General features: G+C 56.0%; 1 protein-coding gene, 1 long non-coding RNA gene and 1 other non-coding gene across 3 annotated transcripts in view; 2 read left to right on the plus strand and 1 right to left on the minus strand.

Moving 5' to 3' along the window:
* The first annotated feature begins 38 nt into the window (after positions 1-38).
* Positions 39-2,494, plus strand: LOC116831445 (uncharacterized). The gene is made up of 3 exons (XR_004375195.2): positions 39-453; positions 1,611-1,708; positions 2,202-2,494. It is a non-coding gene; the product is annotated as an uncharacterized LOC116831445 (long non-coding RNA).
* Positions 2,495-10,653: 8,159 nt separating this feature from the next.
* SEMA3G (semaphorin 3G) overlaps positions 10,654-15,695 on the minus strand; it is a 78,150-nt gene continuing 73,108 nt past the window's right edge. Inside the window, exons 14-16 of the mRNA XM_032791378.2 lie at positions 15,452-15,677; positions 14,419-14,558; positions 10,654-12,659 (exon numbers count right to left, since the gene is read on the minus strand). Of these exons, the coding sequence (XP_032647269.1) occupies positions 12,201-12,659; positions 14,419-14,558; positions 15,452-15,677 (825 nt within the window). The 3' untranslated portion in view covers positions 10,654-12,200. The remainder of the gene's footprint in view (positions 12,660-14,418; positions 14,559-15,451; positions 15,678-15,695) is intronic.
* Positions 14,781-14,853, plus strand: TRNAM-CAU (transfer RNA methionine (anticodon CAU)). The gene has a single exon. It is a non-coding gene; the product is annotated as a tRNA-Met (tRNA).

The raw sequence follows: 15,695 nt of genomic DNA on the forward strand, positions 1-15,695 counted from the left end.
ACCATCACCACAGGGACAATTGAAAGGCCTCCTGTCTACCCCCTAAAGCCCTGAGCACACCCGCCATACAACACCAGTGGACCCGGAGCACACCCGCCATACAACACCAGGGGACCCGGAGCACACCCATCCTACAACACTAGGGGACTGTGAACACAAGCGTACAACTACAGCAAAGGTCAGGCCCACACGTTTATTGCACATCTTAGGAAAATGGCCTTTTCACTCTATCGTTGCAGAAGTAGCCCATCACCAGCACAGATCTTGGAGCTAGTAGTTTAAAAGGATTTCTTTTTCAAAGTAAACTGGAAGAAGCCTGCTGTGGGAATAGCAGCTGCTGGCGGGACAGCAAGTCTTGCACTGGAGCAGTTGCTCGAGACAAACCCAGAGGAGACTCTGGAATGACTGAGAAGCCAAAGGCTAGGGGGAGCTTTACAAGAGTTGTGCTCAAAGGTGAGCGACAGCCAATGCAGCAGGCAGGCAGCACCTAGAGAGTCCCATTCTGTGACCAGAACAGCTCCGAGAGCTGCCTCCTGCTATGGCCAGAGTCTGGTTACAGGGCTAATGTTGCTCGTAAACCCTGTGGCTCCTGGTTTCTTCAGGTTATGTTTTCACTGTGGCTCTATGATAAGTCAATTTTTATCAGTTTCATGCAAGTCTGAAAGTGCTGGCGGATCGGGGAGAGCAAGCAGGTGCTAGGCAGGATTGCATGCATGCCAACTCTGCCAGTGCCCTCAATGCCAGCCTGCAGCCCCTGCTATTCCAATCCTGGTGGGTTCCACACACAGCTCTGCCAGTGCCCCTCCATCTTGACCTATAGTCCCCCAGTTATACTAGTCCCAGGCTTTTCTTAAGCAGAAACAGCCTGTGGTTCCGTGATATGGAAAAACTGCTGCTGTGGACTCAGCCCAGCCCATTGAACTCATGTCACTAATGGCCTTAACCAGGTCTAGGGAGAGAAAAGCTAGTGCATTAACGGATACATCACAGCACTGCCATGTATGGTGACTCTAGCTTACCACTATTCCACCCTGCTGCCTCACACAGATGGGCCTGGTCAGCTTGCAAGAAAGTCCTCCCCAGACAGCCAGAGAAGGGAGAAATCATTCGGATTTCTGCATGGTGTTTGCTTCTTCCCCTGTTCCCCATGCCAATCTCCCTCACACACACCTTTCTTTACATGCTGCTAAATTACCACGGATCACCATCACCAAAGGGTGGAGGAGATCTCTGATTTGAATCCTTTCTCAGGAAGGCAACACACTGGTAACCCCAGCAGTAAACACTGGAACACTACCCTTTGCTAGCCATCCTCATGCTTCAGGGCACAAGCTGATGATCAGCTGGGGTCAGGAATCAAATGCACTCCCCACAACCTAGTCCTGCACAATCAGAGGCATAATGGGGGATTTGCACCTCCTGTAGCAGCTGGCATTGGCCACTCATACAGCGCTTTAGTATAGCACAGCTTATGTTCTTTCCAACTTGCTTCTTATGCTGTGGGAAACCCACCCACAAGCCTTTCCTGTGTGCTACTCACAACGCTCAAACCCAAAGGCTCTGTTAGGACAGAAGCTGTCACAATGATAAATTGTCTGTTTATTAATCAGCATGTGGGGGGAGTGCTCCACTGCCTTCCTATTCAGCCCCTTGCTAATAAGCCAGGACCAGGGAGGGAAGATCTGGGCCATCTGGAGGAATCCCACTGGTAAGATCACTGGCAGCAGCTGCAAAAGAAAGCCCTCCCCTTCCTCTCCAGGGACAGCCTATCAAACCAGTGTGTCCAGAGGTGTTTTCATTGCATGGGCCATGCTCAGCACTCCTGGCTACCGCCACCTCATGATCCCTCCCTCCTGCTAACCAGGCTAGGAATGCTCCCTGCCCATGCCCAGTGCACTTTCAAGAGGCCTTCAGTCCCAGCCATGGGGCCTAGGAAGCAGGAATACAGAAAGTGTGGGGGCTGCATCCAAGGCCATTGGTGTTATGGGTGCACGAGTTCACCTGTACAGCTCTGACTGCAGGATTGTGGCTGTCATAAACATACAGCTAAGGGTAGCATAAAATCCCTGCTTCACCTGTAAGGGTTAAGGAGCTCAAATAACCTGTTGGCACCTGACCAAAAGGACCAATAAGGGGAGAAGATACTTTCAAATCTGTGGGGGGGAGGTTTTGTTTTGTAGTCTCTTTGTTGTTCTCTCCAGGACAGAGAGGGACCAGGGCAGGAAAAACCATCTCCTAAAACCCTACCTGAAATAAGCATCCAGGATTACAAAAATTGTAAGTAATAGCAAGGAAATGTGTTAGATTATCTTTTGTTTAGCTGGTGAATTTTCCCTATGCTAAGAGGGAGGTTTATTCCTGTTTTTTGTAACTTTGAAGTTTTGCCTAGAGGGGAAATCCTCTGTGTTTTAAATCTTATTACCCTGTAAAATTACCTTCCATCCTGATTTTATAGAGGTGCTTTTTTTTTTCTTTATAAAGTTCTGCTTTTAAGAACCTGATTGGTTTTTAGAGTCCTAAAAACCCAAGGGTCTGGTCTGTGCTCATCTTGGTTACGTATTTGGTTGGTATATTATTCTCAAGCGTCCCCAGGAAAGGGACTTGGGGGGATATTTTGGGGAAACAGGAACTCCAAGTGGTCCTTTTCCTGAATCTTTGTCTAACTCACTTGGTGGTGGCAGCAATACTGTCCAAGGACAAGGAAGGGTTTGTGCCTTGGGGAAGTTTTTAACCTAAAATGGTAGAAATAAGCTTAGGGGGTCTTTCACGCAGGTCGAGTGGGGAGGGAACCCTGACAGTGGCCGTGACAGGGGGCTAAGATGCTGCATTCCTCGGTGCTGTCCTGAGCTGGAGGTTTGGCACTGGCCAATGAATAAGCTGGAGGAAAGTTTCCCTTAAGCTGCTGGCTGCCAGCTGAGTCACACCCACTGGAATGAAACCACCCCACAGCTATGTGGAGCAGGCTGGGCTACTCAACACAACCAGGCCTTGGCTGGAGATGGCCATTCACCAGCTTTGCTAGGAATGGGCACCAAGCTGATCCCGACAGGGGCCTCTCTCTCTGCCAGTGTTCCAAGGACACAGGGGCTCAGACCCAGCCGCTCTAAAGCCACAGGCTGCTGCTTCCGCTTGGGCAAAAGGAGACTCCCTGCTAGGCTGGAGGGCCCCCACTCAGCTGCCAGCACCTGGAGCAGCACCACAGACCCTCCCTGCTCTGTTGGGTTCCTGCTACAGCTCTAGGGGCCTGCGCCCCACGAGAGTTTTCCGGGGCCCTCGAAGCGAGTGAAGGAACCCACTCTAGGGGCCCTGAAAAACTCTCATGGGGGCCCCTGTGGGGCCCCGGGCAAACTGCCCAAATTGCCCCCACCCCCACCCCCGGGCAGCCCTGCTGCTGGGAGTAGGACATGCACACTTGGAAAGGATGAGATGAAAACAGCGTGACAGCCATGTGATGCAGTGGGCATGGACTTAGCCCTGCAATCCATGGCCATCACAAAAGACCAAGTCCTGCCCTCTGTTATGCCTCTGCAACTCCACCAGTGTCAGCAGCTGTAACTGGGGAGAGCTATTGGCCCAGAACATCTGCAGACCCCAAAGAGCTGACACTGCAGTACGAGTGGGCTGGAACTGCCTGGATCTTTCGGGAAGGCCAGATCAAACTGCCCAGTTGAGGTTCCTCTTTGTAAGATGGCTCAGAAGCAGAGCCCGAGGTCTCAAAAGATGTAAACCTTGGAGGAGCTGGGATTCCTCCTTGAACCCAGTCAGAGAGTCACTTCTTGGGCCCCCAGATCAGAGTGGAGGATGCTGCTCTATGGACCAGCCACTGAGCTGCCTCCACCCGTGCCGAGCACAGTGTGGGGTGGGGAGGCAGGGGTGGCTGGACTGAGAGGCTAGCACCAGCTGAGAGCTTGTCTGATCCAGTCCCCATTATAAACATGAACACTACAGCCACGGCCCCCAAGACACCATTCCAGCAGCTGACCATAGCCAGAGCACAGAGGCAACCCAGCCCTGCCGCCTAGACCAAGGCATCCTCAGATGGACTGCTACATTGGCTCCCTGCCACCCAGGGACCCTCTGGAACAAAGGGAATCCCTGCTTAGCTAGTTCAGCTAGCTGTCCACCCCCAGAGCAGCACACAGCAGAGGCTTTATACATTTTGAGGGAGGCGATATGGCAAAGACCGGCTGTTCAGCATTACCCAGGGGAGAATGAGGCTTTGGTCTATGCGCCAGGCCACCCCAGGCCAATGATCACTTCCTCTCTCCCCGACAAACATGAAAGGACAGCTGCCAAACAAGAACCATCCCTCCCGGCGCTGCACGTGCAGTTTTGTTCCAGCCTTAGAAAGATTCTCCTGCATCCTGGGGTGACGAAATCCCAGCAAACAGGGAACAATTCCCCATTGTGCTGCCCTGCGTGGCAGCGGCTTGCAGACGCCCACCCTGGCTGGCTGAGGTTTATCACCAGCCCCTGATTGGTTTAGGCTCAGCCCAGCCCAGACTTCGGCATGTGATTCCTTTCCTCTCTCTCACTTTTAACAAAGCCCTTCCCAGCAGGGCCTGTGGTTCACACTATTGTGTGGTGTCAGGGGCTGCAGGAAGGAGTGAGATCTTTATCCGCTTTGAGGAGTTTACTCAGCGAGTGAGATCACGCTGGCCATGTGGAAAAGGAGCTGCTGCTTCTGGCTGCCACAGAACTGATTTCCCCTCTGTCTGGAGGCTGGAGAAACAGCTTGAGGCCGCTGCACCTCACCTGGCTTCCTAGGGTGGAGCTGGGCACCCAGCTGCCAGGGCCGGTGAGCTGCTATGTTCTCAGTGCCTGATTTGCCAACAAGTCCCTGAGCAAGGGAACAGGGGCCTGCCTCCCTTGCTGCATTCAGACACAGGGTGACCAATCCCCCAGAATCCTTTGCGGCAGGTCCCAGGCCGGAGCGCTCCACGGATGAGGCCTGAGCGAAGCTGCGGCAGTCAGCCAGAGGAACGCGAGGGGGAGCAGATTGGTGATGCCAGCTAACTGACCAAAGCTTTCAGGCTGGCAATTACTACCTGGCCTAGGGCTGGGACAGGGCACCGCAGGCTGCTGAGCCCCCACAGCCCACTGAATTGCCATGAGCACCCCTATTCCAGAGGTTCCCTTGGACAGCCCAGTCCTTGTCTGGAGCAGAGAGTGACATGCAGGCGAGTAGAGGAAATGTGTTGAATTTCCCTCCCATCTGCCCCTTTGGCTTCTCTCTGCTCAGCCCAGCCTGGGCTCTGATTCCTCCTCTACAGCCACGAGCTTGGGAAAGGTTTAATCACTGCCCCTTTGCCTCCCTCTGATCTGCTAGTGACAGCACTCGCAGGCACCTTTGCTTCTGGAAAGAGCATGGGCACATTCTGCAGCCAAGCCCACCCACCCACCTGCACCCGCTGCAGGGCTGGAATATGGACCATGGGGCTGAGCCCAAGTGGGTAGCGTATCTGTGTGTAAGGAATGGGGGGAACATCTGGGAGACAGTGGGCTCTGAGCCACACCTGGCTGTAAAATACAGACACAGACACAGATCAGCCTCCCTTTGGGGTGTGAGGCCTGGTGTCCAAGAATCCAATGCTGAACAGCCCACAGACACCCTGTTTCATTCCAGTGCACTGTAGCCAGCTGGAGCGTGAATGGTGATGGGCCCTGGGCCTCTCTCACCTGGCGGTGCTGGGAGCTGTCCCCTGAGCAGAGGGAGTACCAGCTCCTCACCCCCACCTGGATCTGAGGTTCCCTCACTGTCTTATCAGCTCAGCAGCCACCAGCTCAGGGCAGCAGCCATGTCGTGGTTGGGCGGGAGCATGTAAGCACACCTGGCACCTTCAGGATGCCCTGGGAGCATCTGATGTGCAGTGATCTGCAAGCAAGGACCATCTTTCCCTGCCAGCCCAATTGACTCAGGGCACAAGGGCCCGGCAGGAGGTGAAACCAAAAGCGAGGCATGGTCCAGTCTCAGCAACTCCGCCCAGAAGGGAGCAAGGGGCGGGAGCCATTTGTAAGTGGGAGCTCAAGGGCTAACATGAAGCCAGAGTGCATGTTCTCAAGATAGTGCCGCGAGGAGGAGATTCTGATACAACTTCAGCATCATGGCAGACGCCCTGGGGAATTTGCGACTGGGCTTTTCAGCTGCTACTTTAATGGGAATCAGGAGACCACCAACTGGGAGCTCGTCACACACAACACAATATTGTGCAGCGTGGACACATACAAGCAGCAGCTGGGAATGGGCAAGGAGGGAGGAGGAGGGCGAGTTGGAAGAAAGAATGAGAAAGGAGAGTGAAGGAGGTGGCAGGGGGGATATCACATGAGACAGGTCAGGAGAGATGGACAGCGGGAGTCAGATTTCCACTGGTTCTGGCTCCCAGCCCTGCAGCCCGTCCCCGCTAATGAAACCCGCATTTGGATTTTCTGCCTGTTTAAAGCTGGTGGAAGTTGCAGCATCAGCTCAGATATGGAACACGGGGGAGCTGGACCCCAGTGATCGGACAGTGGCCTTATGCTACTGAAAGTCACCTGAAAGTTACATCCCTTGATGGGGATGCCAGGAATTGCCCTGCAGTCCTGCACTCTGGCTCTTCCAGTGCATCAGGGCAAGGCACATGAGAGCACTCTCTTTGCAATGCACCCTGCCATGGGTGGCACCCTTTCCTAGCCTTTCCTCTGCCTAGAAGCATGAACTTTGATCATTCTTCTCAGCTTACATTGCACAGCTCCAAGTGTTATCAGTAGGTATGAATCACCCGGGCCCTTTGGAAATGCCACCCCTGGACCCTGATGACCTCCTGTAGCAGTGAGTTCCAAAGGTCAGCTATACATGACATATGGAACCCTCAGCACCTTGGCATGTGAGGCAGGAAGTGGCAGCAGTTGCAGTCAGGATTTCACTCAGGAGGAGCGGGAGCAGGGTCAGTTTCTCTCCTTGTGCAGGGGAGGGAAGGAGCTAACAAACAGGGAAGGGGAAGCTATGGGACTGGTGCCCACCCACTCCCCAACCACTTCCCATCCTGAACTGCATGCACAGGCCAGCTCTGGACATCACAGCTCTCGGGAAATGGGATGAGTGGGAGACAATGGGCAAGATATATCCTCCAGCCCTCGCTGCAGGAACAGTAATGAAATGTGTCTGTGCCTCCACACACACACCTGGTCCGGGAGCAGTGTCGTGGCTGGGGGGAAAAGGGGGAACTCGGACCAGGAGCAGAACCACAGCTGGGGGCTGAGAGAGAAGGCCAGCAGCTGCAGTGCAGCCAGGAGTGGGGCCAGTGGCCGGGAGCAGAGCTGGGGGCAGAACAGAGGCTGGGGAGGACGCTCCCTCCCCGTGGGGACTGGCTTGAGCCTTGCCGCACCCCCCTGGACGTTCCCTCATGCCCCCTAGGGGGATATGCCCCACAATTCGGGTACCACTGCTGTAGGGAATGCCTGGGTCCCTGCAGATTTCTGAGTCTGGCCGAAGACCAGTTCAGTCACCAGGTGCTCTCCGGGGGGACAGAATAAGAACTGCTTGGCTGTGTGTCATACACCCCACCCTTCTAACAGAGAGTCTCCCTTAGCTCAGTGGCAGGGGGTCTGTTACCATCTAAGGCCAAAGGGCCACACTGACAGCTATTATATGCCTAGATTAATTATACTAATACATTTTACACCTGGGGACGAGGAGGCTTGCATTTCCCCAGATAAAGGTTTCACCTGGTTTCCTTACCCCCTTTTCCTTCCCCTTGCTTTTGAGGCTGGGAAGAGCAAGGTCAATGGCAGAAGCATGCCTGCTTCCCGACTGGTCAGCACCCTTCTCATCTGCTCACAACTGCCTTCCTTTGGGTGGGCTTACCCAGGAGCGGCGCCAGCGTTTCTGACGCCTTAGGCAGAATTCGGGGGGTGGCATTTTGTGTGCTCCCCATGGGGCGCGTGGGAACTTCCAGTTCCACACCCATCGCGCCGCTGAAGAGGGATCCTCCACCGAAATGCCGCAAGCGACAGTCACTGAGCTGCTCAATTGCCTGCAGCTGTTTTCTGCGGCACATCGGCAGAAGGTCCTTCTTCGGCGGCGTGATGGGAGTGGAATCAGAAGCTTCCGCGCGCCCCATGGGGAGCGCACAAAATGCCACCCCCCGAATCATGGTGCCCTAGATGACCGCCTAGGGTCACCTAATGGAAGTGCCGGCCCTGGGCCTACCTGGGCCAAGGCTGCCTCCCCCATCACAACCGGCCTGTCCTTCCAGCCATAATGGAGAAGAGGCTATTTATAAAACAATCCCCTCCCCTGGGTGGGGTTACGGTAATGAGGGGGTGGGGTTAGACAGCCAATTTATAGCTGAGAATTGGTGCAGCTGATTGGTTGGTTTTACCTGCACTTTGATTGGAAGCTTTCTGGGACAGGGTTCTCCTTTTGGTTGTGTTTGTACAGTACCTAACACCTGGTCCATGACTGGGACTCTGGGGTCCTACCACAATACAGATAACAACAACAACTCTGTACAAGTGTCAAGGACTCAGGCCCCTTTGCACCGCAGGCTGCTTGCTACCATTGGCTGTTGGCTTCCAGCCCCCTGCCCACACGGTATTGGACTGTTTGTTATTTTACTCTCTTTCCTGCTCCCTTTGCTCATTATTGCCATTTCCCAAAAATAAATGCCCCATAGCTGCACCCAAGCCAGCTGCAGGAACACGCTGATTGTTGGACTCACTCTCCTCCCCCACGCTCAGGCTATAGGGCCTGTCCTCAAAGCCCTAGATGAAGGTCAGCCAGTTACTCACAGGACGTAGCTAGGGACGGCAAAGATCATTGATTCGGCCCCTGTAGAGGCAGGAGGGAGTTCCTCATCACAGGGCGTGTCAGATATATATACTACAGTATTAACGCAGGGCTGCACTCCCCTTGTTACAGTGCTCTGCAAAGCAGCACCAAGCTCAGGGTTTTCCCACCCTTCCACCCCAGTATGTTAAAGCACCTGAAGGAATTCAGCCCAGCAAACATCTGAGGTGATAGGTCAGTCTCATTTTACAGATGGGGAACCTGAGGCCCAGAGCGGCTCCAGGAGTGACTCCCCTGAGGTCACGCAGTGGGTCAGTGGCAGAGCAAGCACTAGGACTCCCAGTGCTAGAGTCCAACCCCTACAGCACAGTAAGGCTAGCTTGGTGTAGCAGACAGGAGAATCCAGCCCTCGCTCCATGGAACTTGCATTGCCCATCCTCCACCCCAGCTGCTTACATTTTCCTCTGTGGCACTGGTGCTTTGGAACGTGCAAATCAGATGCACGTGGCTCACTGTGTTTAACCAGGAACCAGTCTGACCAGTGCCAGCACTCGGCTTTTTCCCCACTCCTACTCTCCCAGGTCACCTTGGGTAAAGCAAATATTTTACACTGATGGAAGCCCTGAAAGCAGGGCTAGAGCCCGGCCTCTCTGCATGGCTGGACAGGCAGACACCACCATTCAGCTAAATAGCATAAAGGCTTCCCTTCCCCACAGCTGCCCAGCCAGGGCAAGCTAACACAGAGACCCACCCCCTGGAGGGACCCCAGAGAGGGCACAATAACCTGGAAGCCAAGAGTATGAGGGAGGTGGTTGGTGCACGGCCCAGCAGAGAATGAACAACGCTCTACTACCCGGCTGTTGTCGGCAACGGGGCAGGCCAGTGGACGCCCCAGGCCAGATCTGGATGCCCTTCCTGGGCAGTGCATACACTAGCGACTCCCCTACCAGCGCCCCTGGAGAAAGGTCATAGGTGCTGGCAGGAAGGATGCATGATCTGGCCTTAGAAAACAAGGCAAGAGTGCAATTCCTCTGGGTGAGTCAGTTCTCAGCGCGGCCACAACCTCATGTCATGGCAGGGCTGCATTGCTATCCCGCTGCAGCACAGCTTGGCTTTGGGAACAAAGTTTTCGTGCTTTAGGCTCCCTTGCCATTGCGCTCCCGGAGAATCTCCATTAGCACTCAGCTATATAGGGCCTATGACACACAACTCAAGACAGTCTCTTCTATTCTCATACCTATTGTGTCTGGCCTGGCAAAGGGGAGTTCACAGATGGTGTAAAGCCAGCATAGCCAGTTCTTATGCCACCCCTCCCCAGCGTAGGCATGTGGCTGAAGCGCTATGCACTAAAGCTATTCTTGGCTGGCCAACAGTCCCTCTGAAAGGGTTGTCAGAGGGTGTAAATCAGAGCAGCCACTAGGCTGCTCTAACTGGCACCAGGGCCAAGCGGAAAATCAGGTTGCTACAACTGGCTGCCTGGTGGTCTCTTGAAGTGGCCAGGTCAGGTTGAGTGGATTCCCAGCTGCAGCAGAGATCTGATCCTATGATTCCCAGCTAGCAAAAGGCAGCCAGAGATCTGTACAAGCCAGCTTGTTACAATACCGAACAGCCATTATGCTGGCACTCTTTTTCTTTGAGGCTGTATCTGTGATGGGTTTGAGGTCAAGCAGTCTGATTTTGGAGGAGACTAGAGAGAGCTCTAAAGGACTAATCCTAGGGGGGAAAGCCCCTAATAAATCAATAAATACATAAGAGGATCAAATACTGACACTTAGACTTTTGCTGCCTAGTCACTGGAAATATGCAGTTTCACAGCTGGAACTGCATTCTGGAAGCAAACACTAATTTCAGGCATCGCTCACCGAGACAACGTTCAGCACCGCAGCCAACCCCACTCAATGGCCACAAAGGCAAGTGACTCCCCATCTGCACTTCCACAGCAATGGGTTGGTTTATTTGTTCAGCAAACGGATGGATTTCACCAGCAATCAGTGGATAACGGGTCTGCGGAGGGGATCGCCTAGTTCGGGGATCTGCAGGGAGAGACGGAGCCTTTCAGCTCTAGGTCACTGGCTCAGTGAAGACACTCTCATTCCTTAATGTGCTGTAGGTGGGTGAATGCTGCAGCGTTCCTCGAATGGGTGAACCTTGCCACGATGCCCAGCGGGCGGGGGAGTCTGCGGCCTGGTGAACCCTGCCATGCCGCCCAGCGGGTGGGCCCGGTGAACCCTACCATGCCACCGAGTGAGTGGAGGAGTCTGCAGCCCGGTGAAACCTGCTGAGCAGGCGGGGGAGTCCGTGGCCTGGTGAACCCTGCCACGATGCCCAGCGGGCTGGGGAGTCCGTGGCCCGGTGAACCCTGCCACGACACAGAGCGGGCGGGGGACTCCGCGGCTCGGTGAACCCTGCCACGACGCGGAGCGGGCGGGGGACTCCGCGGCTCGGTGAACCCTGCCACGACGCGGAGCGGGCGGAGGACTCCATGGCCGGGTGAATGTTGCTGTGACACGAGGCAGTAGGGGGAGTCCACGGCCACGTGAATGTTGAGGTGTGTTTTGTAACGAAGGGCATTCGTGACAGAGCCTGAGGCCACATGTAAAGTGACTAGCTGGGCCCCCTTTCTGACTGCTGCCCTGTGCCAGGGGGCGGAGAGACAGCAGGGTTCCTGTGGGAGGTAAATAATGTTCAACTCCACCCTGGTAACCGTTCTGTCCATAACTGGGCTGAAGCTCTGATGAGACTCACTCCTCCTCCCCTGACTCCACAGTGCCATGGGAGCTGGCCAGAGGAGGCTGACAGTATCCTACTGAACAGCCGGTTGTGGCCCCAGCTGAGTGTATAAGAATTGGTTCTTCTCATTCTCTGGGGCACTTAACCTGGCTACCACAGCTCCACACCGAACCCACCAAGCCATCCCGCTGCTGTGGGTGTGGTGGTCTTTTCCTTCTCTCCCATCAGGTACGTAGCCAGCTCCTGCTTACCAGCCTCTCCATTGGCCCTTCTGCTCTGTATCACCCCCCTGCCCCGAGCTGCCATGCTCCTACGGAAAGTCATGCCCTTCCAGGGCTGCACTGAAGGTTGAGGAGAGCCCCACCATGATCATTCAATGCACCTGCAGCCTGGCCGGAAACAAGACATCCTCAACTGGGAGAGATGCTGGGGTGGGGTGAGAAATAGATGCTCTGGTGGGACAGGGGAGCTCCCCGAGCCGTCTCCAGTGCTGGAATCAAGAGATGTTCCGTGCCTCCAATGGTGAATGTCTCCAGACTCAGGCATGTTGCGAGACAGCTCCTGGTTTGGCAGGTCCTATTGTTAGGGCACCATGGACACTGTTCCTAGCTGGGTGGATTGTCCCTTCAGAGAGGGGTTTGTTCCAGTAGGTCCCTCCTCTCTCCCATCTCCCCCCTCGTGTACACCCCCCTCCCTTCGAGCTCTATGTGGCCATGGCCTGCCTGGGCATCCGGTTCCTCTCGTGCAGCTTGGCTTTCCCTTTCTTGCCGGCATCCATGCTGTTAAGTGCGTTTTTGCTCTTGTGGGGTTTGGCCTTGCGGCGCTGCCAGTCGCCACACCACACCCGCTCACAGTACTCCTCCACCTGGTGCAGGTTGGCGTAGCCGATCAGGTGCATGATGTCCTTGAACCAGGCCCTGTGCCCTGGCGGCAGGCGGGGTTCCGGCACCAGGCAGGGTGGGCGAGGGGACTCATCCTCGTGATCCCGCTGGAAGATGTGCTCCAGCTGCTGGCTCTCGATCACCTCCAGCGTGATCTTGGTGACGGTCTGGGCAAAGCCATGCTCCAGGCTCTTGCAGTAATAGGTGCCAGCGTCTGGGCGGTAGAGTCTCCGGAACAGCAGCCCCTGCTCTGTCTTCAGGATCCGCTCATCCGTCTTCACCTGCAAGTGACCACACGGCAATCAAATGTGGGAACACAGGGACTGCTGGGCTGGCTCTGACCATGAAGCCATGTGATCCTATATCATACCTCCCACAATGCCAGCTCCGACCACCGAGCCACATAATCCCACATCCTACCTCCCACCCACCATGCTGGCTCTGACCACCGAGCCACGTAATCCCACATCCTACCTCCCACCTCGCTGGCTCCAGCCACTGAGCCAAGTAATCTCATATCCCACTTTCCACCATGCTGGCTCTGACCACTGAGCCACATAATCCCATATCTCACCTTGCTGGCTCTGACCACCAAACCACATAATCTCATATTCTACCTCGCCGGCTCCGACCACTGAGCCACGTGATCCCATATCCCACCTCTTACCTCGCCAGCTCTGACCCCTGGCCTTCGTGATCCCATATCCCACCTCCCACCATGCTGGCTCTGACCACAGGTCCCCTGGCACCCTGCCCCCAGTCAAAGGGAATCTGATGGCTTCTGTGGCTTCCAGACATTCCCCCCAGCCTTGCACTCTAAGCAGCCTCCCACCCTCCCCTCCTCCATTACAGCAGCGCTGGCAAGTTTCCACTGGCTGGCCAGCTGCACCGAGAGCTGGGGCAGAGAGATCCTGCCTCCCTGGTCAGTGTCTCTCAAGGAACATCCAGCAGGATGGCTGGGCAGGTGGAGGGAGCAGAGAGGGGGCGCATGTGGGAAGCACTCGGGGATGCAAGCCAGTGGGGAAGCAGAGTCAAAGACGCGGCTGATCATCAGACTGCAGGGGCTAAATGTGTCAGAGGGGCAGTCCCAGGATGATGTGGCCCTGGGGGCTGTGTGCACCTCCCCACACAGAGCAAGGGGTGCCTGCAAAATATCCCGGCCACTGTCACTAGTGGAGGCAATCAGAGCCAGAAAATCCTGCTTGGGGTGGCCTGTCGAGAGAGGTCCCCAGAGAACAGTTGGCTCCCATGGGTGTCGGGAAGGCTAGCTCCATGGCTAGCCCCATGGCCCCATCCCGTCCACACAAAGCCCTGCCTCCCGCAGCTGGATCCTGGATCCCCCGCCCCCCGTCCCGTGGTCCGAGAAGCACCTGGCCAGCTGGAACCCTGAGCCTCCCCTCCCCTACTGCCAGAGGTGCTCCAGGCCGGTCCCAGCCAGAGCAGCCCCAGCTGGCTGAGCGATCTGAGCCCCAGCCGGAGCAGCCCCAGCTGGCTGAGCGATCCGAGCCCCGGCTGGAGCAGCCCCAGCTGGCTGAGCGATCCGAGCCCCGGCCGGAGCAGCCCCAGCCTGCTGGCAGGTCCAGGGTCGGAGCAGCCCCAGCACAGCGTCCCATGGCAGCCTATTATACCTACCATCCATGTCGGCTCCCCAGTGCCAGCTCCATGGGGCTACCCTGCCAAGGGAACCGCTCTCCTGCATCTGTTTTCCTTAGGCACGGCTGCTCCTTCCTACCCTTGTAACCCACTGCTGATGGGGCCATCTTCTACCTGCTCTCACAACATCAGGCAAGTCCTGCCCCAGGCCCAGAGCTCATGTAACATTCACTGAGGAGGCCCCTGCAGGCTCAGCGTGTAGAGAATGGAGCCCCGGGCAAGAGGCAGTTCATCTACTGGAAGGCCAAGAAGAGGGGCAGGGAGGACTCTGCTCATTGGACTGGAAGCTTTTAGCAATGGGTAACGGGCACCATGCTGGGTATGGGGGCGGGGTGCTCCAGGAGGCAGACTGGGAGGGGAAGGCATAGTGGGGGAAGGACGACTCACCTCATCCCTTTGCTCGTCGTGGGGTCTCTGAAGGAACCACTGCACGGTGGCCTGGGGCGACTTGGGGACGCACTCCAGGAAGGTGCTGTTGTGCTCCGTCCCATACACCACCTTCTCCTCAGCACTGTCAAATTCATCCACTGTGGAACATAGATGTTCGCTCAGTGTCTGAGGGACGTGGTGCACCCCAGGGAGCAGGCAGCCAGTGCCAGCCACCACCCACCCCAACCCCTAGGGGACAGCCCTGACTCCGCTCAGGTCCAAAGCATCTGGACCGACCCCAATGACCCCATGCAGTGCTGGCAGGGCATATTTGGCTGGATTTGCTCTGTGGGCAGGGGTGGCTTGTCCCCCATCACCAAGCCTTCTTAGCGCAGTTGGCAGCGTGTCAGTCTCATAATCTGAAGGTCCTGAGTTCAAACATCAGAGAAGGCAATGGGTTTGGGGGGGAGGGATAGCTCAGTGGTTTGAGCATTGGCCTGCTAAACCCAGGGTGAGAGTTCAATCCTTGAGGGGGCCATTTGGGGAACTGGAGTGAAAATCTGGGGACTGTTACTTTGAGCAGGGGATTGGACTAGATGACCTCCTGAGGTCCCTTCCAACCCCAAGAGTCTATGATCCTATGGTTCTCTGTATAATGTGGCACAACATCACAGCGACAGCTGATTAAGAGAATCTTCATTTGTGACCGCAGAGCCCACGCTCAGTGCCTCTGACCGAGACATGGGTGCAGGATGTCTGAGCGGGGCTGGGGTGCTGCATGAGTGACCTCCCTGCTCAGCACACATGGAAAGCTCGTTGGGGTAAAACCACCACCTGGAGGAAGGTGCTGTTCAGGTCAGGATCCCAGTTACATGGGAGGACAGCCCAGGCATTGCCATGACACCAGTGGGCAGGAGAGTCCTGGATGCCCAGCCACTGGCTGGCATCTCTAGGTCTATCTGCACCCAGTCACTGGGATGCTGAGTGGGAAGCTGACCCCTCTCAGCCACACGTGGGCTGGGACACAGGCGGAGCACATGGGCCACCTTACTTGTCAGGTTCTGATCCAGACACTGGTGCATGGGGTTCCCGGTCCGGATGTCCTGGCGGCGGAACCGGCGCTTGCTCGATGCTTGGTACCTGGTGCAGGAGATGCCATCCCAGGCACAGTATGGGTCCCGGGCCAGGCAGCACTCGGCACAGGCTGTGCCGTAGGTCTCGCATTGGTGCAGCTTCACCTGGGCCACCCCCACACGGGAGCCCACGTAGAGCATTTGCTGTGGGAGTAAATGGGA

Source organism: Chelonoidis abingdonii, chromosome 16, assembly GCF_003597395.2.
Source record: "Chelonoidis abingdonii isolate Lonesome George chromosome 16, CheloAbing_2.0, whole genome shotgun sequence".
Lineage (NCBI taxonomy): Eukaryota > Metazoa > Chordata > Testudines > Testudinidae > Chelonoidis > Chelonoidis abingdonii.